The 25631-nt window shown below is 30.2% G+C and overlaps 1 protein-coding gene across 1 annotated transcript in view; it reads left to right on the forward strand.

The window, feature by feature from the left end:
* LOC142354613 (uncharacterized) overlaps positions 1-25631 on the forward strand; it is a 105499-nt gene that overhangs the window by 20974 nt on the left and 58894 nt on the right. Inside the window, exon 4 of the mRNA XM_075406950.1 lies at positions 6773-6926. Within this exon, the coding sequence (XP_075263065.1) occupies positions 6773-6926 (154 nt within the window). The remainder of the gene's footprint in view (positions 1-6772; positions 6927-25631) is intronic.

Raw genomic sequence — 25631 nt, forward strand, 5'->3', positions numbered from 1 at the left:
ATTTAAGATAATCAAATTTAGCCTTAAGGGTAAAAGTTTTGAGAGATTTTGCAATTGTTACTTTTTTGTTTAGCTTGATTATTTTAGTTTCTCAAGTTTTGTGATTTTATGTTTCCTTATGTTTAGCTTTGTTCATTCAGTCTGCTGGTCAGGTACATTAGTTCTAAGTTTTTCATTAATTTTTTGGATTGTTTTTCATAACTTGTCTGCTATGTTCTTTCAGGATATGTTCAGAAATTTTCATGATTGTTGAATTCAAATTGGAGTATTTTTTTCGTCCGAAAAACGAATTCCTGAAAAAAGCGGGTGGTTTCGCGGCGTGATTTTTTTTCACTAGAATTGTAAAGTAGAGGCAGAAAACGGTGTTTGAACAAAAATCCGCTTTCTCGATTGTAATTTTTTGTTCACTTGCGGCAATTTGACTTTGATGTCTACTGTTTTTTTTCTCTTTTTCTTTTACTTGATTCTTTTTCTAAATGATTTTTCCCAATCGATTCATTGTCCATTCTATATCTACTTTTTTGTATAATCAATGAAATTTTTTGAATCGTAGGTCAAGACTTGTCCTGCTATGATTTTTTATTTCGTCGTCAAGATTTTTGTTAAAACCATAGGACGTCAAAATTGCTTCAGATTTGTTCATGAAATTTCAACAGGGATGCGTGTGACGTCATTTTTCGCTCGTAGTGGTTCGAATTTTTTACAATTCAAAGAATTTGAATTGTATTGGGGCGCTGTCTTTTTTTTAGATCTGTTCACACATTTTCATGATTTTTGAAGTCAAATTGGAGTAGTGATTTTGGTCACGCCGAAACAGGAAGTGGAGCGAAAAAGCGAGTAGTTTTGCGGCGTGAAATTTTTTCGCTCTAAATTTAAAGTAGAGTGAGAAAACGGTGTTTGAACAAAAATTCGCTTTCTCGCTAGTGGTTTTTTGTTCACATGCGGCAAGTTCACTTTGATTTTTACTGTTTTTTCGATTTTTTGGACCGGATTTTTTTCTAAATGGTTTTCCTAATCCATTCATAGTCCGTTTAAGGTCTAGTTCTCTGTTTAGTCAATGAAAATTCTTTGAATTGTGCGTCAGGACTTGTCCTGCTATGGTTTTTTCATTCGCGTGATTAAATTTTTGAACACACGTGACTTACCTTACTCGCAAAAACGACTTTTCTTTACAATAAATCAAAAATATAAAGTCAAATGAGTGTGTATCACTCTAATTGATTGTTTTTTAAGATCAGCTGATAAAAGCAGCATTAAATTACACTGATTTTTAATCAAAATATAACATCTCGTCCTTTTATGGAGAGAATAAATTTATTTTATGGTCTTTCATTTTTTTTACTATTTTTAAGACTGCAGATCTACAAAGCTATTGCGGTTTTTTCGGCAATCTGCCAGCTATGTTTTTTTTCATAGTTTTCAATTATCTTTATTCAAATGATCACCTCCGCATATGATTCAGAAAATGAGACTCTATAGTAAATTATCTTCTTTCATTTTAATTTTATTTTAAAATGTAATGTACTACAGTCTTAAATATTCAGACACTATATTCAATTGACAGCTAAATCACACGTAAATTTGATCACCTGCTTGTCAGAGAACTTTCTTTGTTTATGTTCAGAAGTGGAACCGATTCTGTTAAAAACTAAAAACTTTTCGTCAAAAAACTTAAAACATTACAAACCTTTTTCATTTAATTTTTTGAAAACGGAGATAAGATATATGCTGCTATTTTGAGGGAAAATGTTCTTAGGTGGTAACTTGCTTGTTTTTGTATGCACAATTTTCCAAAAAATATTCAGCTTATGGGAACAGAAAATAATAGATTTATATTGTTTATCGTATTCCGTACAAGCGAGAGGTACTTCGTTTTTTCATTAAGTTTTTAGTGCAAGGAGTTATTGAATCAAACTATTTATAGCTTTTAAACCATTCACTATTAAGCCAATTGAAAGATTTTATGGCAGAAACTTGAAAACTTTTAACTTTTTTTTTCCAAAAACCGGTTCCAAAATTATTAAAAGAGAACTAATTCTTCCAATTGAATCATTAGAAGAAATATGATTATTTCAAAATGATATTTCTGTTTAAACTAGGCTTGACAAAAAAATTCAAGTTATTTCAAAATTGAAGCATTTCTTTTGCAAGATTTCCAATGGCAAGTGCCATACATTAAACTATAATAAATGCTTATAAATCGGTATTTTCAAGAAAAAGCTAAAACTTTCGCATCGTGTTATTTTGTAAGTAATTGCTTTTGAAAAACACAGAGGCAATGTGTAGGTACCACATACTTATTTTCATGCTTTCATCCAATGCCCATGTAATTGTTGTTATGTAATGATGCTCTTCAAATGAGCAGCATTGCTTTTTTTTCTAATTACTGTGATCTTTCTTAGATTTGAAGCTTTAACCTGGTAAAACCAATTAATCAAGACAATTTAAGGTCGTAATCAAATTGAAACTACGATTAAGTGATATAGTGTTTTTTATATAGTGAAAGTTTCACTCAATATTAGTTTATAATCCATTTCAAACTGATCAATTTTGGCTTCCCTGACTGTACCAGGTGACAGTACCAGTGATATTAGGAATCAGAAAAGGACAGCCCTCACAGAAAAGCATAGCTATGGTTTATTTAGTAACCCAGAACGCATTTCAAGTCTTGATCAGTACTTGGCCAGTGAAATCCACGTCGTGAATTGACAAATCAGTACTGATCACCTCTTATAACAAGTCTTAATACCTGTGAAGACATATCAAGACTTGCTTACTTGACAAGAATTAAGACTTGATTTAAGACGTGACAAGTAAAAAAAGTGACATGATCAGACCTCTGACACTTGAAATTTCACTGAATTGGTACTGATTAAGACTTGACGTTCAATCAGGGTAATACAATAATTACTCATTTTTCACAAAGCAGAAGGAATGTAACATTATCTTAAAGCAATTACAATATATGCCAAAAAATTTTTTTTCAAAATTACATTAGAGGACACATATTTCCTAATACGATTCCTGTATAATTTTTCATGAGGCGATTTTTAACTTTATATTTCAACCAAATTCATTCAATTTCAAGCTTGATGCCAATTTACGGCGATTTTATAGCTTTGTTTTTATGACATAATTGATTATATAATCTATTCCTTTGAATCACCCCAATCAATTCAACAAACTTTCATATCCGTTGCAATTAGGGAAAATAATAAAGTATTCTATGACAAGGGAAGTTTTAGTTTTAGTACTACTAAGTATCTTTGGTATTTAATCTTTGAATTATCAAGTGATATGAACAGACAAAAAAAACAACGAATTATAACTTCTACACGTGACATCATATAAATAAAATGTGAAATCGAATGCTCAAATTGAACTTAAATTAGATTGTTAACAGTGCTTGAAACACTTTTACATTTAATTATAACTTGCTTACTTTTAACGGCTGGTAAGTGTTATTTATAATTGGTTTTTGTAATTCAGATTGAAGTCAAATTTTTGTTCTCCATTATTTGTAATTTTGGTGAACTCACGAAGAACAGTTCTATATGGTATCGTCGGTAAAACATTGATTAAAATTCAATACAAACTCAACAAAAATTCGAAAAAGAAACAAACGACAATTACCTGTTATACGGTAAGATATTACAAATAAATTTTTGTTGAGATCTTAAGAGATATAACCAATCTAATCATGTAAGATCTTATCACAAGAATTCCTATCGTGTAATTTTCGATGCATCTCTTCTGTCGCCATTTTTAGGGCATTATTAATCTTTGATAATTCTGCAGAAATCTCAGATCTTGCTTGATGAAAAATGTTGGATTTTGGGGTCGGCCTATCTTAGCAATAATTAACATGAAAACTTTGCAGTCACTAAGATGAGGTCAATGAAATCCTATTTTATGGTTTTATAATTTTAATAAAACTTTGCCTTTTATAAAAAATTCCCGATTTAAGGGACGGCTTATTTTCGGCTGAAACTTTTTCCGGTCACTAGTTAGAGGTCAGTGAAACTTAATGATATGAACTGAAATTTGAAATGCTGACAAATTCGAGTGACATTTTGTTTAATTAACTTCCGTTTAGTTCAATTCCTTCGACTTGAAATCTAATTGAAACAGTGTGGCTACCAGATGTATTTGAGTTCTAAATTTCTGGGGGTAGAAAATTGTTAAGTTTCGTAACTGAAAGCGTGTTATAACTTACTATTTATCCAGCATAAATGTAGCGCAATTTGTGTGAAAAAAGTTAGGAAAATGAATTCATGAAGAGCTCAACAAATAACAAATTTTACTTAACTTTTTTTTTCAAAATTATTTCAAAATTAGGGTCTTATTTTCTTTTGTGCTGAACTATCGGTTGAGTTTTAATCACATTAATCTTAACCACAAAGTCGATTTTCAATATGAAAAGCTCAAAATAAATAGGGTTACTTTTTCATGGGCAGGGCAGCAAGAGCGACAACAATACCGTCTAAATGCTGTTGCTGGGTGCTTTATTGCCTTGCAGCAACCGAGGTCACCACTTCTTTGTGTTGCATATAACTTTAAATCGTTTTGGGAATATGTTCAAATTGCAAATTTATTCTTTTTAGCGCATCCAAAGAATCAAATTTGGATTGCAAATGTCTTCTGAATACATTTTACGAGAATTTGTGGCACCAGTCAATGTTTTATATTTCATATATGATTTTGTATGAGTTACATGAAATTTTCTCAAATTCATTAGAAAATGAAAATTATACAGTTTTCAGGCTTTGAAATTTTTCGTATGATCCTTGCATGATTTCTAGGAAATCAAATATGGTCCTTGTATGACTACCAAGATTTCATACAAATCATATATGACCTAGGATGATTGCTAAGAATCATGTATGACTTAGTATGACTACCAAGAATTTTGTATGGTGAACAACCCGGGAAATTGACTACTATTTTTGCTTTCAAATGAACCAATTTTACGTAAAAAAATTTTCTGTTGTTTTTAGTTCTACTTTTGAAATTGATCACAAAGAGGGCCAAGAAGAACTCAAAAATTGTGAAAGTTCTGTATAGTTTTCAGCTGAGTTCTTTTGGTTAAAAACTTAACGCTGCTAAGGATTATTGCCTCAAGTTATTTATCAATGCTGGAAACCAAGAAAATTTTAAAATTTTAAAAAAAGTTGCAAAGAGCAATCAATAAATCAGCAACAAGTTTAGGACGCTTGCTTGAACATACTCGCACGAGACGTTTTTCTGAGAGTCAAAGAAAAGAACTCCGATTGAATTAGGTATCAGAATCAGTTTTTCTGAAAGTACAAACTGTATAAAAATTCTGTTAATATGAATGTCCTTTTTCCACAAATACTGTATCCTCCAGAGTTTGATAAAGATATTCGCTAAAAACTTGATAGAAGTTGTATATGAAAACTTGTCAACGACAATTAAAAAAGTTTCTTGCTTCCTTATTGGCTAATGAAAACACGAAAACTTCCTTCAATTAAACCTCTCTTAAGCAATGTTTAATGGTGGATATTATACTCCGATGAAAAATGTTGTTCGTGTCATATGTTAATGAAAGGAATTCAACCGAAATAAAATGATCATTTCTCTGCGTTCTAATAAACGTTTCTTCTGTTTTCCACATTATCGAACAAAAAAAGCTTCATGTACCAAGAAATGTGTTTCCTATGTTTTGGAGGGGTTCCTTAAATTTTAGACAAAGCGCTGCCAATTGTTTTCTGGAAGCTGCTTCTTTGTTTGTTATGTTTCACCGAGAATCATTAAATCAGTAGTTCAAATAAACAGTGTACATAGATGTCCCTAAAAACAAAAAGTTAATGATACCTCCTTTCGATGATTCAGTCAGGTAAAAAATATAGCGACGGAAATTTTATCATGTGTGAGAGGTTGGTGTGTAGCAACATCTCTGACATGGACAAATTTGTTTAATTTTTAGACTCGAAGATCAAATCATGAATCATTTATTTAATCATGAATAATCGTTTTTTTAATTTATTTTGTCTGGTCAATACGGACTTCTTCAACAAAACTGATTGAACAAAATTTTATTATAATTCTCTGCTGAGTGTAGATAATATTTTTCACAATCTGAAACGTCAATATTAATCCCCAAATTTCATACTTAGGTATTAAAAGAACTAGGTTGCAGGAAATGTTGTTCTTGTAAGTTTTAATAAAGATACTGGTTATTAACGGTCAGAAGGATAGTCTCTTCGTTTTAATAACATTTTTTTAAGGAATTTAGCATATTTTTTCTCATTAAATCTGTTTATTAATTAATCCTTTTCAAAATAAATGAGATGTAAAATTTATTCTTCTTAATATTTATTGGTACTTATTTTTGTCAATTTAAAAAAAAATGTTCGGTTTTTTAGTATCTTGTGGAAAGAAAAGAGACAGACAGTATATTCGTTTTGTTCATTTTGGTATTTTAAAAAAAAGTTATTAAACTATTTTTTTCCCCTCTCTTTTGGATATTTTTAGTACCTTGGGGAAATAAACCAGATGGATCGCCTGTTCGTTTTCATAACATTGTGGATCTATTCTGTCCCCCCCCCCCACAGCTTAATAGACCTATATATTTTTACGCCCCCAGGCACACGTACTATTTTCTTACATAGTGACGTGCTATATAACAACATATAATTTGTAACTGGGCATAAAACACACTGGGGGCCAAAACAGAATAGATCCAACATTGCTTAGTAAATTGACAGTTTTTTTTGTTTTATCTCTTTTTTCCATATTTGTTTATTTTTAGTACCTTGTGGAAATAAACGAGACGGATAACTTGTTGGTGTGTGACAAAAACACAGAGTGGAGTTGTCCTGGAATCCACCAATGTATTCCGATTGAGTGGAGGTGTAACAAGCGGAAGGATTGCGTCAACGGAGCCGACGAGCAGAACTGTGCAGGTATTATGTTCAGAACCCCCCACCCCATTTTATCAATCTTTTTCCTCCTTCAACACCCAACCCTCCTTCTGTGCGACAGAAAATGGTCTTTTAATAGGGTAGAGTTTTAAAAACCGCGGCTGGTTACTTTGCAACTTGCCCACATTTTTCTCCAAATCAATGTTAACGGTTCTCAGGTTATATTTTTTGGCTGTTAATTTAAGATCTTCCGATGCACTGAAAACTCTGTTGACTCGTTGGCAGAAAACACTCTGGTCAATTATGTTGAAAATAATTTTGAAAGTTTTTAGTTTTTTGTCAGCTGTTTTTTTTTCGATCTTTTTTTAATCTTTAAACCCAAATTTTAATCCTTTTTCCGAAAAAGTTTTTGTTCGATTGAAACAGCTTAGCACCATCTTCATTCGTCAAATATTTAATGTTTAGACTTTTCTCAAGCTTTAAACCAAAAATAGTTTCAACCGAAGCTGCATTTTTTTCATGGTTGAAACCGAAGGTTAGCTCTTATTTTTTCAGGTTACTTAAAAACAGTACTGAACGCAAACGATAGAAAAGAATGTATCAGAATATAAATTTGAGCAGTTCTGGTTTTTTGTTTTATTTATTAGAAAGAAAATATGGCTTCATAAATTTATTCGAAGCTTACGCGGAGAGTTTTGGCCACTTGTTCATCTTATTTGGTGTTTCTTTTTTTGTCTAACATTTTTGACCAACACTTTCAATTTTAATAAATATAAAACCAATGTTGATAGTTTTAAAATTTTGGTATAAGTACAATGAAAAAAATCTTTTCATTTCCTGCAGTGCAATTAAGCAAATTAGTGGTGCATTCGTTCATCTGAAAATTCTATGTTGATGCTTTGATCCATACGTTTAGGGAGCAACTATAAGCTGAATTGTTTTTTGTTCTCTCAATGTTGTGCGATCTATAACAGCTAGCCAGTTTACTGTTTTCTCTGACTTTTATGCTAGAATTTCTCTTCAATGGTTATATTGAACTACAGTTGAGCATATTTTATGCATAACTCATTCAATGCACCATTAAGTTAGTATACTTTCAGATTTTTGTCTATTTTTTAAAATAGGCCAAAATCTAGCATGGTATTGATTTTAGTTAAATTTGTCGTTTTGTGTTTTAAAAATAAAGTAAAACACCAAAAAAGTAAAAGACTAAACTGAAGAAAAAAATTAATTGGGCTGCGCTTTCAGTTACTCCGATCGTGTTAGTGATCTGTATTTTTTGCCGATATTTACAATTTTTGCTTCAAGTTTCAGATATTTTTTTCAATATTGAATTCAATTTTGATCTTATTGTTCCGACCCTCTTGAGGGGGGAGGAACTATATACTCAACTGGGTTTTTTTTTGTTCCGTGAATTTTCGCCGCTCGATATATTCATCGTAGAGAGTTGAGACTGGTATCATTAGAAAGCTCGTCCAGCGTAGAATATGGAATTAAAAAGATTTTTTTAATTATCGTTTTCTACAGGGAGTTATCGAGGCTTAAACTTCTGAGAAAAGAAGAGTGAATTCACGTTGTTTTTATTCACATTTTCCGGAATTTTTGCCTAAATTTTCGTCAATTTTGCTAAAATTTGTTATAATTTTTAAGAATAGTGTCGTTGATTTTATTTTTGAAGACGAACAAGCATTTTTCATTGTTTTGATTTAATTTTTTGGTCAAAAAATCTGGATAAACATTTCAAAATTTAGCCTTTTTCATCAACAACAGCACGAAATAAGCTACTTTAGTCCACTTTGAATAAATTTGCCTACAGTACACCCCCAAACAACACTCATACAATCTTTGTAGACTCAGAGGGGGGCTATTTCTACTTCAGAGTCCGCAGAGAGTGCCTTGTAGTTAAAACTTTGCCGTTTTTTGCAAACTTTACTCGTTGATTATCAAAAATGCAAAATTTACTTTGAGTTTCAACTCAGAAATTATCTATATCTACAACATTCGAAAAATCAATTGTTCTTAACGGACAATAAGTATTAACAGGGGTAGTTTTGGGCCATTCTTGGACTGTTACAATCCAAAAAAAATCGGGTTGTAATCAGTTGGTCTTTTTTTTTTAAAAAAAAAAGACTTTTTTTTAATAATAAAGAACAGAACATATCAAATCAAAGCTCAGGAAAGATAGGTCCAACCAATTCGCTTGCTAAACAGCTCCAGGCTAATGCATTTAGTTTTTTAATTGAAAGTTTATGGTCGTTTCTTTTTTAAAAATAATTGACTTTTCAATAAATAATGGCTTAATTAACTTTTCCTCTATTTTTTTCTTAATTTGTTCAACTTCCAGCTTAATGTCAGCAAAAAAAGACTGCTTCTTCTTTCTACTGAGTTAACATTTATTCTCGGTTGCAGTTTTAAGCCTGAAATTATTGTTTTCTGGCTTTGATACTACAAGATTTTAGATTTTTGTGTGTTTTGATATTTGCCAGTTTTTCACGTTTTCTAATTTTGTCACATTATCACATTATTGACAGTTCTCATGTCACCTTATTAGCATTCAAATTAAAGCACAATTGAACATATTAAAATCCTGAAAGATATAAATCATCGTTTTCATGGCCTCGACGCCTCTTTCTTGAAGAAATCAATTGAATTTTTTAATTTTGTCTTAACTGTCATTTATACTTTGTCGTTTCGGTCGTATGAAATTTCCTGTATAGTGATAGCTTTCATTGGCTTTTCATGGAAGAATAGAAAAACCGATATTCTGATATTAGCAGATAGCTGATGGCTTTTATGACTTTCAAACCCATCGTTTTCCAAAATTAAAAAAAAAAAATTTTTAACTTCGCAATTTTGTTCTTTTTATGTTTCTTTTTGTTACCTAATCTCGTTAGTTGATTACAGGTCAAATATGACATTATGGGTGTCAAGGGAATAAAAGGGATTGGTGTCCCAAAGTCTTTTTTTTAAAGATTTTGTTATGACCTTACTGGCTTCGACACCGCTTTTTCACAAAAAAAAATTAAATTAATTTGATTTTTGTCATATTTGACGTTCTTTTTGTAGATGCAAGAAATATTCTGGATAATTACAGGTCTCGAGGGTTTTTTTTTCATGAAAAAACGACGATATTTAAATAGCTCTTTTTGTAATTAATGCTTTTCATGACATTGAATGTAATTTTGTTTCGAAAAAAAAAATTAAAAGTATTACATACTTTAGCACTTCGCTTTTTTGTCTACTTGTTACCTAGTATTACTAATGAATGGCCACGTACTACATTATAGCTGTTTGAAGAAGGCGCAATCAAATATATTTTGAGTGCCAAAATTGGGCTTGACGGTTTTGACAGCGTTTTCTGGAAAGTTTCAATTGAAATTTTGTTTGTTCTTTGTTGTTCTTTTTAGCCGCTCTAAAAAATGAATAAGGTCAGGTCCTAATGCCCTTCTATAGAAGCAGTGGTAATTGCAAATTTGTGGTAATATTAATTTATTCCTAATGGTATTTATTACTTTGAAGTTAACTGTTTCAAAAAATAAGTTAATTTTTTTTACTTTACTGTTTTTGTTTTTTTTTGTATAATTGTTACCAAACCTTTTTATGGACTGGTCGCATATGTTTTCTGATGATTTATAAGTTATTTTTGTTTAGTTTTAGGTTTATCTGACGGTATGTTGTCTTTGTTATTAAGTTTAGTTTTTAAGAGGGACATAAATTTTTTTATGTAATTAATGTTTGTTTTTGTTGTTGTTTGGTTTTGTTGTTCGTTTTGACTCGCTTTCTTAATATTGACATATTACAGCAATCTAATGCATCAATTTTTACTCCACTGAGTTATTTGTTTTGGAGGTTATCTTATCGTTCATACAGAATTTTTTGAAAAAGACTTGGGCTTTTTTGGGATTCGCAAAAAATAATTTTTGGGTTTTTCTATCTGTTCCTCATTTGGTAGACAATTATGCCAAAATTGTGGATGGGCGGGGTCGGAACCTTATGTACCAATGCACATTACCGAGCCGATTTGTTTAGTATTTCAATTTGTTCCTTTGCTTCGGTTCGAAACTGGTCAACAGCCGCTCTCATTCAACCAACGTTTTTTTTTGTTTTTCATAGAACTTAGATGGTTTTAATTCTTTTTTCCTTTTTAAGTTCTCGCCAAGTGGTAAAAATTGAGAAATTTTTTTGCTTTGTTAATTAGATTTCTAGCAATTAGTGAGAATTTCTTTACAAGATAGGGCAATCTCTTATCCTTTTTCACTGTTTCGGTATTTGATCAGGTAAATTTTTGCTACATAAACGATAGAAGACTACAATTTTATTTTTTTTTGCTTACTGTTACTCATCTGGAGATATTAATTGTTAGCTAATGATTTCTGTTACTTGAACGAAACTTAATTTTTAATGAGAGTGTTGGACTTTTGAGTTTTATTTGAGTTCATTTTTTCTTCTTTTCCTTGATTTGATAAAGTTTTTTGTTCAGCTCACAGTTTTGTTTATTTCAGAAACAATTACATCGAAGACACCAAATCAAACTTGCTGAATTTTTTCGAACAAATGCAATTCTTTCTTTTATTTTGGCCTTAGTGCCAGAAAAATTATAATCGATGTAATTTTTTTAAAAAGAATTTTTCATTTTCTGTATCGGTTTTGAAAAGCAGCTATTCATTGCACCTTTTTGTCAAAAAGTTGTTTTAGATAAGTTATTTGTTCAGCTCACAGTTTTATTTATTTCAGAAACAATTACATTGACGACACCAAATCAAACTTGCTGAAATTGTTTGAACAATTGCGATTCCTTTTATTATTTTGGCCTTAGTGCCAGAAAAAAATATAATCGATGTAATTTTTAAAAAAAAAATAATATTCAATTTTCTTGATTGGTTTTGAAAAGTAGCTATTCATTGCACCTTTTTGTCAAAAAATTGTTTTAGATGAGTTATTTGTTCCGCTCACAGTTTTGTTTATTTCAGAAACAATTACATTGAAGACACCAAATCAAACTTGCTGATTTTTTTTTTCGAATAAATGCGATTCTTTTGTTATTTTGGCCTTAGTGCCAGAAAAAATATAATCGATGTAATTTTTTAAAAAAGATTATTCCATTTTCGTTACCGGTTTTGAAAAGCAGTTTTTTATGGCACCCGTTTGACAAAAAATTGTTTTAGACAAGTTATTGGTTCAGCTCACAGTTTTGTTTATTTCAGAAACAATTACATTGAAGACACCAAATCAAACTTGCTGAAATTTTCTGATCAATTGCAATTCTTTTTGTTATTTTGGACTTAGTGCCAGAAGAAAATATAAGCGATGTAATTTTTTAAAAAAGATCATTCCATTTTCTGTATCGGTTTTGAAAAGCAGTTATTTATGGCATCTTTTTGCCAAAAAATTGTTTTAGATAAGTTATTTGTTCAGCTCACAGTTTTGTTTATTGCAGAAACAATTACCTTGAAGACACCAAATCAAACTTGCTGATTTTTTTTCCAATAAATGCGATTCTTTTGTTATTTTGGTCCCAGTGCCAGAAAAAATATAACCGATGTAATTTTTTTAAAAAAGATCATTCCATTTTCTGTATCGGTTTTGAAAAGCAGTTATTTATGGCATCCTTTTGCCAAAAAATTGTTTTAGATAAGTTTTTTGTTCCGCTCACAGCTTTGTTTATTTCAAAAACAATTACATTGAAGACACCAAATCAAACTTGCTGATTTTTTTTTCGAATAAATGCGATTCTTTTGTTTTTTTGGCCTTAGTGCCAGAAAAAATATAATCGATGTAATTTTTCAAAAAAGATTATTCCATTTTCTTTACCGGTTTTGAAAAGCAGCTATTTATGGCACCTTTTTTGTCAAAAAATTGTTTTAGATAAGTTATTGGTTCAGCTCACAGTTTCGTTTATTTCAGAAACAATTACATTGAAGACACCAAATCAAACTTGCTGAAATTGTCCTTGCTGAAATTGTCTGATCAATTGCATTTCTTTTTGTTATTTTGGACTTAGTGCCAGAAAAAAATATAAGCGATGTATTTTTTTAAAAAAGATCATTCCATTTTCTGTATCGGTTTTGAAAAGCAGTTATTTATGGCATCTTTTTGCCAAAAAATTGTTTTAGATAAGTTATTTGTTCAGCTCACAGTTTTGTTTATTGCAGAAACAATTACCTTGAAGACACCAAATCAAACTTGCTGATTTTTTTTCCAATAAATGCGATTCTTTTGTTATTTTGGTCCCAGTGCCAGAAAAAATATAACCGATGTAATTTTTTTAAAAAAGATCATTCCATTTTCTGTATCGGTTTTGAAAAGCAGTTATTTATGGCATCTTTTTTGTCAAAAAATTGTTTTAGATAAGTTTTTTGTTCCGCTCACAGTTTTGTTTATTTCAGAAACAATTACATTGAAGACACCAAATCAAACTTGCTGATTTTTTTTTTCGAATAAATGCGATTGTTTTGTTTTTTTGGCCTTAGTGCCAGAAAAAATATAAGCGATGTAATTTTTTAAAGAGATTTTTCCCTTTTCTTTATCGGTTTTGAAAAGCAGCTATTTATGGCACCTTTTTTGTCAAAAAATTGTTTTAGATAAGTTTTTTGTTCCGCTCACAGTTTTGTTTATTTCAGAAACAATTACATTGAAGACACCAAATCAAACTTGCTGATTTTTTTTTTCGAATAAATGCGATTCTTTTGTTTTTTTGGCCTTAGTGCCAGAAAAAATATAATCGATGTAATTTTTAAAAAAGATTATTCCATTTTCTTTACCGGTTTTGAAAAGCAGCTTTTTATGGCACCCGTTTGACAAAAAATTCTTTTAGACAAGTTATTGGTTCAGCTCACAGTTTCGTTTATTTCAGAAACAATTACATTGAAGACACCAAATCAAACTTGCTGAAATTGTCTGATCAATTGCATTTCTTTTTGTTATTTTGGACTTAGTGCCAGAAAAAAATATAAGCGATGTAATTTTTTTAAAAAAGATCATTCCATTTTCTGTATCGGTTTTGAAAAGCAGTTATTTGTGGCATCTTTTTGCCAAAAAATTGTTTTAGATAACTTATTTGTTCAGCTCACAGTTTTGTTTATTTCAGAAACAATTATATTGAAGACACCAAATCAGACTTGCTGATTTTTTTCCAATAAATGCGATTCTTTTGTTATTTTGGTCCCAGTGCCAGAAAAAATATAACCGATGTAATTTTTTTAAAAAAGATCATTCCATTTTCTGTATCGGTTTTGAAAAGCAGTTATTTATGGCATCTTTTTGCCAAAAAATTGTTTTAGATAAGTTGTTTGTTCAGCTCACAGTTTTGTTTATTTCAGAAACAATTACATTGAATACATCAAATCAAACTTGCTGATTTTTTTCCAATAAATGCGATTCTTTTGTTATTTTGGTCCCAGTGCCAGAAAAAATATTACCGATGTAATTCTGTAAAAAAGATCATTCCATTTTCTGTATCGGTTTTGAAAAGCAGTTATTTATGGCATCTTTTTGCCAAAAAATTGTTTTAGTTAAGTTGTTTGTTCAGCTCACTGTTTTGTTTATTTCAGAAACAATTACATTGAAGACACCAAATCAAACTTGCTGATTTTTTTCGAATAAATGCGATTCTTTTGCTATTTTGGCCTTAGTGCCAGAAAAAATATAATCGATGTAATTTTTTAAAAAAGATTATTCCATTTTCTTTACCGGTTTTGAAAAGCAGCTTTTTATGGCACCCGTTTGACAAAAAATTGTTTTAGATAAGTTATTTTTTCAGCTCACAGTTTTGTTTATTTCAGAAACAATTACATTGAAGACACCAAATCAAACTTGCTGAAATTGTTTGAACAATTGCGATTCTGTTTGTTATTTTGGCTTTAGTGCCAGAAGAAAATATAAGCGATGTAATTTTTTTTAATAAGGATATTCCCTTTTTTTATCGGTTTTGAAAAGCAGCTATTTATGGCACCTTTTTTGTCAAAAAATTGTTTCAGATGAGTTATTTGTTCAGCTCACAGTTTTAATTATTTCAGAAACAATTACATTGGAGGCACCAAATCAAACTTGCTGAAATTTTTCGAAAAATTGCGATTCTTTTCGTTTATTTCGACTTGGTGCCAGAAAAAAAATATAATCGATGTTATTTTTTAAAAAAAGCTCATTCCATTTTCTTTATCGGTTTTGAAAAGCAGTTATTTATTGCATCTTTTTGCCAAAAAATTGTTTTAGATAAGTTATTTGTTCAGCTCACAGTTTTGTTTATTTCAGAAACAATTATATTGAAGACACCAAATCAAACTTGCTGATTTTTTTCCAATAAATGCGATTCTTTTGTTATTTTGGTCCCAGTGCCAGAAAAAATATAACCGATGTAACTTTTTTTAAAAAAGATCATTCCATTTTCTGTATCGGTTTTGAAAAGCAGTTATTTATGGCATCTTTTTGCCAAAAAATTGTTTTAGATAAGTTTTTTGTTCAGCTCACAGTTTTGTTTATTTCAGAAACAATTACCTTGAAGACATCAAATCAAACTTGCTGATTTTTTTCCAATAAATGCGATTCTTTTGTTATTTTGGTCCCAGTGCCAGAAAAAATATTACCGATGTATTTTTTAAAAAAGATCATTCCATTTTCTGTATCGGTTTTGAAAAGCAGTTATTTATGGCATCTTTTTGCCAAAAAATTGTTTTAGTTAAGTTGTTTGTTCAGCTCACTGTTTTGTTTATTTCAGAAACAATTACATTGAAGACACCAAACCAAACTTGCTGAATTTTTTCGAATAAATGCGATTCTTTTGCTATTTTGGCCTTAGTGCCAGAAAAAATATAATCGATGTAATTTTTTAAAAAAGATTATTCCATTTTCTTTACCGGTTTTGAAAAGCAGCTTTTTATGGCACCCGTTTGACAAAAAATTGTTTTAGATAAGTTATTTGTTCAGCTCACAGTTTTGTTTATTTCAGAGACAATTACATTGAAGACACCAAATCAAACTTGCTGAAATTGTTTGAACAATTGCGATTCTGTTTGTTATTTTGGCCTTAGTGCCAGAAGAAATTATAAGCGATGTAATTTTTTAATAAGGTTATTCCCTTTTCTTTATCGGTTTTGAAAAGCAGCTATTTATGGCACCTTTTTTGTCAAAAAATTGTTTCAGATGAGTTATTTGTTCAGCTCACAGTTTTAATTATTTCAGAAACAATTACATTGGAGACACCAAATCAAACTTGCTGAAATTGTTTGAACAATTGCGATTCTTTTTGTTATTTTGGCCTTAGTGCCAGAAGAAAATATAAGCGATGTAATTTTTTTAAAAGATTTTTCCCTTTTCTTTATCGGTTTTGAAAAGCCGCTATTTATGGCACGTTTTTTGTCAAAAAATTGATTTAGATAAGGTATTTGTTCAGCTCACAGTTTTGTTCATTTCAGAAGCAATTACATTGAAGACACCAAATCAAACTTGCTGATTTTTTCGAACAAATGCAATTCTTTTTGTTATTTTGGCCTTAGTGCCAGAAGAAAATATAAGCGATGTAATTTTTTTAAAAAGATTTTTCCTTTTTCTTTATCGGTTTTGAAAAGCAGCTATTTATGGCACCTTTTTTGTCAAAAAATGGTTTTAGATAAGTTATTTGTTCAACTCACAGTTTTGTTTATTTAAGAAACATTTACATTGAAGACACCAAATCAAACTTGCTGATTTTTTTGAACAAATGCAATTCTTTTTGTTATTTTGGCCTTAGTGCCAGAAAAAATATAATCGATGTAATTTTTTTAAAAAGATTTTTCCCTTTTCTTTATCGGTTTTGAAAAGCAGCTATTTATGGCACCTTTTTTGTCAAAAAATTGTTTTAGATAAGTTATTTGTTCAGCTCACAGTTTTGTTTATTTCAGAAACAATTACATTGAAGACACCAAATCAAACTTGCTGATTTTTTCGAACAAATGCAATTCTTTTTGTTAATTTGGCCTTAGTGCCAGAAGAAAATATAAGCGATGTAATTTTTTAAAGAGATTTTTCCCTTTTCTTTATCGGTTTTGAAAAGCAGCTATTTATGGCACCTTTTTTGTCAAAAAATTGTTTTAGATAAGTTATTTGTTCAGCTCACGGTTTTGTTTATTTCAGAAACAATTACATTGAAGACACCAAATCAAACTTGCTGAAATTGTTTGAACAATTGCAAATCTTTTTGTTATTTTGGCCTTAGTGCCAGAAAAACATAATCGATGTAATTTTTTAAAAAAGATTATTCCATTTTCTTTTTCGGTTTTGAAAAGCAGCCTTTTATGGCACCCCTTTGTCAAAAAATTGTTTTAGATAAGTTATCAATTATTAGCCTTAATAAATGTTTGTTTTCTAATGCTGTCTGTCCTAGTTTTGAGATATTTCAATGCCTGTCTAATTGTTTGATGACTCTGGTGACATTTAAGTTGAATGAATTTAGACTTTTTGATTTTATGGGATTAAACTTACTTCATCTCATAACTGAAACGTTGTATCCGTCTTTCTCCTCCAATGATATTTTTTTAAATTTTTTTAAAAAATCATGCGCATGACTAAATTCAAAATTGATTTTCTTTTTATTTACTGTCCATAAATATTAGTGGGTTTTCTTTCTACTTAATTTTTCTGTTTTTTAATCACTTAGTCGGTTATTTTTGTTGTAAAGTCTTTTCGCTACATTTCGTTAAGCTTCATTTTTAGAAATTCAATGCAATTTTTCTGCTTTCCATATCTGTGTAATTTCAGACCAAAAATGTCAGATTACATGAAGTTCTTGAACTTTTTTATCAATTTCTCGGTGTTGCTTCTTTTCAGCCTTTGAAGCCAGTCATCAAACTTTAACTTGAAATCATTGTTTTATTTCGAAATTTATTAAATTATAATTTGGTCATCGCTTTTTTCAAAATTCTACTGGACTTTTGGTTCAGAAAATTGAAAAGTTGCATGATGAGTTTTAAATTTGAGGTAAGGTTTTGTGCAATTTTTTTGCTTATGATATTCAGGAAAAAGAGAAACGTCGCTTCCTGAGAAATCTTACTGATTTAAATCTTCAATTATTTTGCCTTGTTGCTAGGTTTCCCCTGATAGCTTTCTATTTTGTTTGAATTTGAAAGTTTGTTCAAAATTGAGTCAAGAATAAAAATAAGCTGGGTTCAAAAATCACCAAGCCTCATTTTTCTTTATACAGGCTCTTTATAATTGTTCAATTTATTGCCGGCCAAGTTCAAATAAGCCAAAATAACTTTGTTTACAATCAACTTTTTTTTGTTCATCACTTCTTAAAAACTGCTTAAAATCAACTACGTGATCAAGTGCGATAAATAATTTTACAGACTATTTACAGACGCAAAAGAACTATTTTTAAGATTATTTAAAAATTCTAGTATTTTATCTTTCAGTGTAAACAGTGTAAAGTTTGTCGTATTTTTCTATAAATAGAGATTTAATTAATAAATCTATTCGAAATTCTCTCTACCTTTTACCGAATTTTTTTTACCAAAAATTAAAAGAAAATTTCCCAATGATACTGGAAAAAGACGGTGTCCCGCCAAATAGTATTTATCGTCGCAAAATTTTGTATTTTAATCGACTTTGTTAAGTAAAAATTTGTTTAAATTTACTTTTCGACAGTTTGAGTTTAATATCAAAATAAGACTCAGCATTTCAACTGTTTAATCCTCGTTTTCTGAAACCCAACCCTCCGTTTGAAATCAAAATTGGCCTCAAAACGTATTTTGACAATTCAAAAACAAAGATTTGCTGTGATAATTGTTGATTTTAAGTCACTGTGAGCTTGAAATTTGACAACTGTATTCCTGAGGGGTTTGAAATCTTTCAGTCTTGATTATTTCAAGCAGTTTTAACAATACTTATTTTAATTAGAATTTGGGGTAACCGTATATTTCGGAGCCTTGAATGAAAACTTTCCGCGAAGTGTGAAAAACTTGACAAGGTTATGAAAAGATTTCATGAAGAGGAACAAACTTGGGTCGACAAATTGGCTCGTCTTTTTAATTAGAAAAAAAATGTAAAAGTATAAGAAAAAAATTAGTTAGTATTTTTGCACCAAAATTTAGAAATATAAATATGACTTTGTTTATATGAACAATTCATTTCATGCAATTTGTTCGCATGCATGTCATTGTTTCGTTAATTAGGAAATAATTATTCTTTTTCTCGCCGATTTCAAGTATAAAATTTTCTCAAACTTTCTCAAATTTTCTCAAATAGGTTCTAAGTATATGAATTCGTGTTAAAACAACTTAATGGTGTTGTTCACAATCTTTCTTTTCTTTTTACTTTAACAAAGAAATAAATCTAAAATTCATATTTTGCAATTGTTGCAAACTCAACATTATGTTATGGCCTTGTAGAACTAGAAACAGCTAAAAGTAATTATCAAAATGTCTGGAACTAATCAACAGGTAATACAAACAATCTATCCAAAGTTTTGAAAATACTGAGTTCATATAATGCGACTTTATTTGACATTTAGAAGTTAATCTTCGGAAAAGTTCGGGCTATAAAGACGCAAAGTTGTGAAATGAACGTCTAAACTACCTTATCAATGTATCGTTATAATAATCAATAGGAGTTTTCTGAGTTATTTGAAGTGGATTAATAAGAAAAAAAATATTGGAATTAATGAAAATTTTCTTAGAGGGATCAAATAAAGCGCTTTTAATTTAGGCATCAAAAATTCAAAAAAAATGTAGTATTGTACAATAGATTAAGCATTTTTAAAAATTTTTATTTCACACAGTTTGTCAGTTTGTGACTGAAATTAACAACCTTTAAAAAGTTAAAGTGTTCTGAGTTTTGATTTTGGAATTCAATATACCACGCCAAGGTAAAACACTCAAAAAGTAGCTGAAACTGTTTTTTTTGTTAATTTACGATAAAAAAAATCATAAACAAAGTTTTATGACGTCTAAGGCACCATAAAAATTTGTGGATTGATTTTTTCCCTTTCTCTGTAAATGAGCTGACAATACTAGGTCCAGTAAAGCTATCTAAGATTGGAAAAACTTGAACCGCAAAATAATTGCGCTGTCTTGCGTGGAACAATCATGTCTCTTCCCTCAAAAATTTTTCTCTAGAGGTACAAGTTCGTTTTGCCAGCTTTAGCTGAAATTGTAGTAATTTTGGTGGTTTTAATCTTCAATAAATGTGTATCTCGCAAATGTAGTTCTTATTGTGTTTTTTCCCTAAATGTGGCCATTCTCTGAGACATTAACACCATAAATACTCAAAAATATATTGGGAATTATTGTCTTTGTATCAAAATTTTTTCAGAAAACTTTGACCAACAAAATTTCCTATTGTGCAAATTTCTGCTTAAGTGAGTTTTCGCTGCAAGATATTTACATTATTAATTTTCAACAAATTACTTTTAGTACGCCAAAGTTGTTTTACAGAGCTTTGAATTTTGACGTGCAGAGCTGGAGTCAGTGTTGACTTCCAACAAAAGGATTTATAAACTTATTTTATTTAATAAATAAATACTGAAATACTCAACCCTGATTGGTTGAAATTATGGAAATACCTTTCCCTTAAATGTTTATTTGTTATCCCCAGAGACAACAAGACAACTCTACCCTTCAGTCGGTACCAGTCAGACCTGATATAATAATAAAGTATATTTCTCTCTCTCTACTCCGCTCTTGTTTTGTATTGAGATATACGCTAGACTTTAGCATTGCGGCCGGTGCACTGTCTGCTGAAGCTCAGATAGAAGAGTAACAGACTAGAGGAATAGAACTTTAGTTAGTCAGGTAAGCCTTAAGATATACTATATTCTTGAGACTCCATAAGACAGAGTTAGAGTAACCTTCCTAGGTAACCCTACCTCAGCACACGTCTTATCTGGTGCGACCAGTGCCGGACTAATTTTGAAATAACAAACAATTATTTTTCATTATCCGTAACGGAAAAATTAACAATAAAAACAGAATAACCTCTAAATTAAGAACACTACAGAGATAACAATGGCCAGTAATTACCATCAACAACTAGATGATAACAATTATAACAACTACTTAATACCATTTACAATCTCTGATGATTGTCCTTTCGAAAATCGCGAAACAATACACAAAATATTAATCAATTTGAAGAATAACTTCTTCAAAGAAACAAAACATATACAACAAATAAGTATCCATAGAAATCATTTAGCTCATTATCTTCCAGTAATACTACTAGGAAGAGACCAACTAAATAAAAACTATATATTTTCATTAACAAATGAAAACAACCAAAAACGGATGTACTATAATTTCCAAAACGACATAACGTTACCAGACATGTTAAAAACATTTTTAAAACGACACGGAGAATCCCAAGATAGAACAAAATTAAAAGCGATACCGACTTCAACATACGAAATACTACGAAATACATCTGAGTATCTAAATGAACATCACAAACCGATACACTCAGTTAACGATAAACTTCGAAATGATATAACAAATTATAACAATTGGTTAACTAGGATTATTGAGTTAAAAACAGAATTGAAATCAGCCACCTTAGATGTAGTACAAATAATTTCTGAATTCACATTCTTATTCTGGTTAGATAATTTTGAACATATTAACGAAAAAAGAAAAGAATTTGGAATAGCATTCAGAATAGAAATTGAAAAAATCAATGAGGAACTAAAACAAATTTGGAACAGTGAGTATTATTCACCGTATTTTGAAAGCACATTAAAAGTATGCTCAGATAGCATAAATTACATACAAGGTTTAGAAAACTATATACAAATATTGGATCAGGGACAAACGGGTTCTACCACATTTAACCTATCGAAAACAGTAACAACAACTTCGACACCGAAGGATATTCAAATGAATACAAATCTCCAAACAAAACAAAAATCAACAATTAAACCAGATAAACTGTTAACATCAAATTTATTTGGTTATCAACAAACAATTACAGATGAAACATTTATTTCGGACTCCGAAGAAAGAGAAAAAGAAATAGGATTTCACAATTGGATACCAAATACAGTGAACCAAAGAGTACGAAAGAAAACTCAATTGACGGATAATAACAACTATAGAAATAATAATTATATAAATACTTTAACGGATAATAACGACCAAAATTGGGAACAAGAAGCACAAAACTATAATAACTTAAAAAACGAAATAACAGAACAAGTAACAAACAATACAAATAAATTAATAGATAACATAGAAAATAGATTTCGACAAATAAATGAGAACATGGAAAGAAAACAAAACGAAGCATTACAATTTATGTTTGACAAACTAGAAAAAACTATAAATGACATAAACACACAAAACAATAGACCCTCAGAAAATAGAAACACAGAGAATAATTATTTAACAGATCATAGACACGAAATCAGAACAAGAGTATCAAATTCACAAACAACTAATTCTAATACAACGGAAGAAAGAGAAACAACAGTTACAGAACCTCCACTACCATTTTATAAACAATTGACATCAATGAGCATAAACGAAGAAACATTAATTGAACAAAATATAAGTAGCGGGTCAGTACCAACAACAATAAGACCATTCGATGGCACAGATCCAGCCTATACTGTCGAAGAATATTTGAACAGTATAGTCGCAGCGATGATATTTAGCAGCGGCATAGAACCAGTTAATAAACCAGGTCACCATCAATGGAAAGTAAAACGAGCAGCCTTAATATTACATACATTACAAGGCCCAGCCCAAAAATGGTATTCAACTCTACCGAGTGAAACAAAATTAGATTGGGAAATTTTCTGTAAAGAATTCTCAGACATGTTCGATTCAGAAAAATCAAAACAACAAGCAAAAATAGTATTACAACAATTACAAAAACATACTAACGAGTCACTACGCTCACTTGCACTAAGAATAGAAACACTTGTCAAAACAGCATATTCATTATATACAGAAGATTATCGAAACAGCGTAATGAACCAAACATTTATTAGGTGTTTGGATAACGAATTAAAAACAGCAGCACTGAAAAAACATGCAAACCATAAACAAACACCGAGAGAACCAGAAATGACATTCAAAAACTTAGTAGACAAGATAGACCAAATGGATTTGACAAGAACAATAACAAATAATCACAAACGATTATATGAAGTCAACCAAACAACAAATAGTATTCATGACGATCTTAAACAAATGAATATCGCATGTAACAATATAAACGATTTAAACCAAAACGATTTAGAACAATTTGAAGGAACAATTTGTAATGTCCTTAATGGAATTAACAATACTTACGATAGAAAAAACTTTAAAGGACGACCAAAATTTGCATTATTTTGTAGTTACTGTAGCTCTCATGGTCATACAAAAGGCAGATGCTTTAAAAGACCAAGAAGAGAAAGCATACCAAGACCAAAAGAAAAATCCTTTTACGGTCATATGAGAAACAATCAAAACCTACCAAATCGGAGAATTGACTCAAATAATGTTAATGGACGTCAATTACCATCGACGTCACCAGTCTATAACAGTTCTAGAAGCAGAACAACATATAGACCACAATCTCGAAATAACTATAATACACCGAATAATCGACGAAACAAAAACTATAACAATTATAATAACAGAAATTTAAGTTACAATAGAAATAACTATAACAGAAGCAGAACAAACAGCTACAACAGAAGCAAAGATTATAACAGTCGAAACAACAGTAGGTCGAATTCAAGATATAACAGTCAAACAAGACCACAATCACCATATAATAACAATAATAACAGAAATAACAATTATAATAATAATTATGATAGACAGAGGTACAATAGTAGAGATTCAAGTAGAAGAGATAACTACAGAAATAGATCAATCAGCGATAGTAGGCATAATTCAAACAACTATCGCACAAATAATAATAATAACAATGCTAGGAAAGACAGACGAAATTCATCAAATAGAGAATACAATGACAGAAATAGATCACAAGATCGCAGATCGAACGGACATAATTATAACAATAATAATAAAAATAGAATAAATAGCATTGAAGCTGAGAGACAAAACGAGGATCCACCAGGGATAGATGAATACGAATACACATCAGATTCATCGAATGAAGACCAGGAAATACTTGATAAATTCTACAATGCAAACGAAGAAACATGTAACAACATAGTGAATGCATTAGAAAACAACCCAACATGGATTCTACCAATGTATCAATGTAATAAATTTGAACAAGATTTCACAAAACACAAACCAATACTAGAAATCGATTTCCTACTTGATTCTGGAGCAACATTAAATCTCATAAATGAGGACACTTGGAACGAGATACAATATAACAACCCAGAAATACATCTGGAAAGAGCAAACAAAACATTAACAGCAGCAAATAATACTACTATAGAAACACTTGGAACTATAACATTAAATCTTACAACAGAAAGAGTATCAAACAACAGAAACAAACTACAACACAATTTCAATATTCATTTCTACATAACAAAATGTAACCACAATATTCTAGGAACCCCATTTTTCAAGGAGTACATAGAAACAATAAACGTGAACACAAACAAATTAACAATAAACACTAGCACAATTCTAGATAATGATATAACATTTTTTATGAACAGTACAAAAGGATACCCATATTATTCTAGACTTTACCCAATTTTCAACAAAGAAACGATCTATCTAGATAGAGAACAAAATAAATGCATAACATTTCCAATACCAATATTTAAACAAATGGAAAACTCAAACGGAAAGAAACTTTACAGTTCTAAACACTATTTTGAACCGATAAACAAATATCAAAACATATCATTCACAGATTTTAAAGATCTTACATCAGAAACCGAACATTTTATAGACATATTCCTAATAAACAAACAACAACATAAAATAACAATAAATGAAGGCCTAATTGGTTTCATGTATCAAAACATTACATTCACAAAACAAAACGAAGAGATGTACCAAACCAATTCAATAGACTTCTTTACAGCGTTATATTTTCTTACTTACGAAAACGAGAATGATATCAATGAAATATTAAACATACAACAAAACGAAACAATAGAACAAGTAGCAACATTCGAACGAAAACCGAACTTCAAATGTAAATTTAATATCCACAAATATACAGAACCGGAAAAAGAATTCATTCAAATGTTTGATTTTCAACACTCATATCTAACACAAGATGAATTTGAAAAAATAGTAAAAATTATACTAGACTACAAACAAGTTTATGCAACAACAAAATTTGATGTGGGAAAAACAAAAGTAAAACTGAACCTCCCTATAAAGAAAGATGCAATCTTCAAAAAACAACGAATAAGTAAAGTACCAATACATTTACGAGAAAGAATACAAAAATTACTCGATGTTTTGAAAAAATACGATATAATTGCACCAGTCAACAAAGAACAATTATCAACAGGAAACACATTCACAAATCCAGTAATAATACTACGAAAAGGAGAATCACTGAAGATAGTACTAGACGCGAGATACTTAAACAGTATGATTGACGAATCAAAATGTAATTGGCCAATCGAACCAGTTGATGTGGCACTAACACGCATAAATGGAACAATATTTACAACAGCAGATCTAAATAGCGCTTACAACCAAATACCTCTTGATGAAGAATCTATGAGATACACACACTTCACAATAGGCAATGAACAATATTGCTTCAAACGTTTATTTTACGGAATATCTATTGGACCAGCAGCTTTTGCTTCAATACTAACACATTTTCTCTATCCTTTAATAC

Source organism: Convolutriloba macropyga, chromosome 15, assembly GCF_964194025.1.
Source record: "Convolutriloba macropyga chromosome 15, txConMacr16.3, whole genome shotgun sequence".
Lineage (NCBI taxonomy): Eukaryota > Metazoa > Xenacoelomorpha > Acoela > Convolutidae > Convolutriloba > Convolutriloba macropyga.